Raw genomic sequence first — 3,386 nt, forward strand, 5'->3', positions numbered from 1 at the left:
ATGTTTTTTTAATTCAAAGCCTAATAAAGGGTGCTTACTCTTCTAATTGAGCCAATAGTGGTAAACAAACAATGGATGAGTAACGACATCAGGTTATGTTCTCTTCTCGGAAAGCAAGAATCGTTTTCCAGGAACAAACCGTTGTAATGATAACCGTCTTCACTCGATTAGGCACCTTGGACATTTCATTTTGTATGTTTTTCTGTTGCAGGTAGCTAAATTTCTCTTCCATTTTGCCATTTGAATGCGGTACGGTATTTACGCAGCAAGCCAGTGTAATTTTGTCACCAAACCGACAAAGTGAACGACAATTTCGGTTTCACTGTTAATATTTCCTTTTAGTAAATTTCGTTTCTAACTTTCTCGCTTATCCGTTCATATACCGTATGACCTAATATGGAAACAGATTGCGGTCGTTCAAATCTGTACCTGAGTCGTGAAAAATTCAATGAACTCCGCGGCGGCCGGTTTTCAGTTCGGTGTTCAACAGAATACATTTGCAAGTATTTCACAAAAATCCTGCCCTAGAAGTATCTGCAGCTTTACTCGTCAACGAAACATGTAATATTAGAGATAATTTCGTGAATATTAAAATATGCTACTTACGCAATGATTTGCTCAACTGGGCGAGATTTAATTAAGAAAAATGCATCATTTTAGTTTTAAGATCAGACTTGTTCATGTGGGTGTCTCGAAAAAGAAGACCTTAAGACCCCGAAAACTCGAAAATTTTTTGGGCCTAGGGTTAGCCAAATTGAGGGTATTGGGGTACTTCATTCGTTTCCAAATTTTCGGGGTCTTATGGTCTTAGTTGGAAAGGGGTTTTACCCTGTTATATAGATTAGGTATAAAATAAGTTTCTTTTGCCATCTTGTCTAATCTCCATGATGAGGTCTGCAGTGTGATCAGACGAAATCAGTCGGAGGAAATAAAGCAAGTTGACAAGATCTGTTGCTGTGTGCTACTCATTCAACTATTTACTTTACAAAAATCATCAATTAATTGGGAGATGATCTGCTGTTTATATATTTTGTAAATTTGATGAAGTGATGACGCCAAGCCGATGGATCCATGTTTGCCGTTTGAAGGATTATTTTAGGATGTAGCGCCAACTCTCGGAAAGAAAGAGTTCAGAAAAGTCTTCATCCCAGGAATAGACAAAGCTTACAACACAAGTCATGTTTAAGGTATTAATTTCATTACCGCCAGTTCTGGGAAACGACTTTGAATGGGCCGGTTGAATCATTGTTTCTTCTAAGAAAACAAAAATTACCTTAACATTAAATATTGAAGGTGAACTGATCGGCATGTGATTTCATACACTTCTAGCTAAAAAAAAACAATATATGATAAGGCAATTATTGCATACCACAAAAACCTAATGCAATACTTTTTAAAACAGTTACACTAAATTAAAACAGCTAACATGTTGCAGATATCACAAACAACTTGTGCTAATTGGCCATTAATCATTGGATACAAGTTCAATTTTAGTTTGTTTTTGCACTATATAAATATATATAAAATACCAAAATTCGTTTCGCCAGTTCATCCAGTTAGTGTCCCAGCCATCATAAGGATGGTTGTTTTAATGTCTTGCTTCCTTTTAAAGAAAAAACACGTATGAGGTTAAGTTCATGATATGGTAAAAATTAAAACAATATTGTTAGATATTTAAAGGTTTCATGCAACATTTGTTTCTAAATTGCTGGACTCAAAGGTGTAATTTCAATTGCTTCATGATGAAATATCAGAATTCGTTATCTAAATCAAGAGTACTCCGATTACAATTAACGGTCCATGATTATTACGTTCCTCAGTGTCTTTTCACAAACGAAAATTTCGTAATTTGCGTTCTTGGATTTAACCTGTGGACGATTATTATTCAAAACTCCGCTAACTTTTGAAATTCTTCACAGCAGGAGAGAAAAAGGTCAGGACTTAATCGCGAGGGTATAAGTCCTCGGGAAATTTTTCTGGGTACGAGTTTAAGACTTTCCAGATCTCATTCTTGTTGCCCAAATCGTTGATGCTTTCGTTGAGTTTGTAGCACATATCTAGTCCTTCCTTCATCGATACTTCCATTTTGTTTAATAGTTCCTCTCTAACAGATTCTTCGTTTTCTCGTTTGTCAGCTATTTCATAATAGAGGAGACCCAGGTGAGTTTTGACCATAACTTTCCATGTGTGATCCGCGTTCTCTAGCTCTCTCTCGCAAACGAGTTCTGCCTTTAAAAGCAGCTTCTCTGCTTCTTCAAACTTGCCTTTTCTCATGTGACAAATTCCATAATTTTTTAGAGTTAAGATGCTCTCCTTTTGCTCGTGTGTTCCCAGCTTTTCCATAACTTCCATGGCATTTCCGTAGTACTTTAAGGCCTTATCTATCCCTTGATCACTCTGTTCTGCAAAGAAAACAAAGTCTGCAAAGTCCTTTAAACATTGAGCCGTCATGAAATGATCTCCAAGAAGTTTATTGAACAAAGAAAAGGCCCGCTGAAACTTTTTGTTTGCTTCTGGATTCTTCTTGCGCCGTTTAGCGTTTCTTCCGGCAAGTAAGAGGTTGACTGCGATTTCGGGATGGTTAGGAAGATTCTTCTCGCAGATGTCCAAAGCTTTATTGTACAACCTTTTGGGTTCAAGATCGAAAGGCTTGTTCGCCTCTGATAAAAAACGAGCTCGGTTATGAAGGTAGAACACATGCGAGAGCGTCTTGGTTTGGAATTCATCAACGTGTGATGTAAAGAGAAGATCAGCCTCTTTCATGTGACCTTTGTATTTTGTTTTGTTACCAAGCCTTCTCATTTCTTGACCAAGAAAACACAAAAGTTCCACACGATGCACTGGCTGAGATTCCGCCTGAAAATACTTGCTACTAAGTAGCAGTTCCAAGATCTCGATGTAGACCTTCGATGAGATGCACTTTTCCAAATACCCGAGCGCTTCTAAAAGACTATCGAGGAACTTATAGCACGAGGTTGTAATCTCTTGGGACTCCAAACTATTAGCGAAAACTTGAAGGAAATGCTCGAAGTTTTGTCTGTCTGCACTGAAAGATTCGATGGCTTCTTTGCACGTGTCTTTTCCCCAATACAAACGTGTATTTTCTTCCAGACGGGAAATGAAGTGGGCACAAGCTAATTTTCTGCTGTGAAGTAAAACCTGCGGATTTTCAGTTTCACCAATTTTCTTAGCAAAAACGCGGATGAGAGGATGCATCTGATATCTATGGGAACCTGCCCGTTCAACGACAACGAGAGATCTGTTGTTTAAGGAGCGTAGCGTCGTAATCGGTGTAGTTTCAGGGCCCAAGGTTTCCTTGAAAACGGCTTCGGCAGCATTGTAATCAAATGATCTGGGAAATATGGACAGAGCTGTTAAAGCATCTT

The 3,386-nt window shown here is 38.1% G+C and overlaps 1 protein-coding gene across 1 annotated transcript in view; it reads right to left on the reverse strand.

Moving 5' to 3' along the window:
- Positions 1-1,815: 1,815 nt before the first annotated feature.
- The window catches only part of LOC138045286 (uncharacterized), a 3,258-nt gene continuing 1,687 nt past the window's right edge, over positions 1,816-3,386 (reverse strand). The window contains exon 1 of the mRNA XM_068891726.1: positions 1,816-3,386. This exon is cut by the window's right edge and continues 1,687 nt beyond it. Coding sequence (XP_068747827.1) covers positions 1,942-3,386 — 1,445 coding nt within the window. The 3' untranslated portion in view covers positions 1,816-1,941.

Source organism: Montipora capricornis, chromosome 4, assembly GCF_036669925.1.
Source record: "Montipora capricornis isolate CH-2021 chromosome 4, ASM3666992v2, whole genome shotgun sequence".
Taxonomy (NCBI): Eukaryota; Metazoa; Cnidaria; class Anthozoa; order Scleractinia; family Acroporidae; genus Montipora; species Montipora capricornis.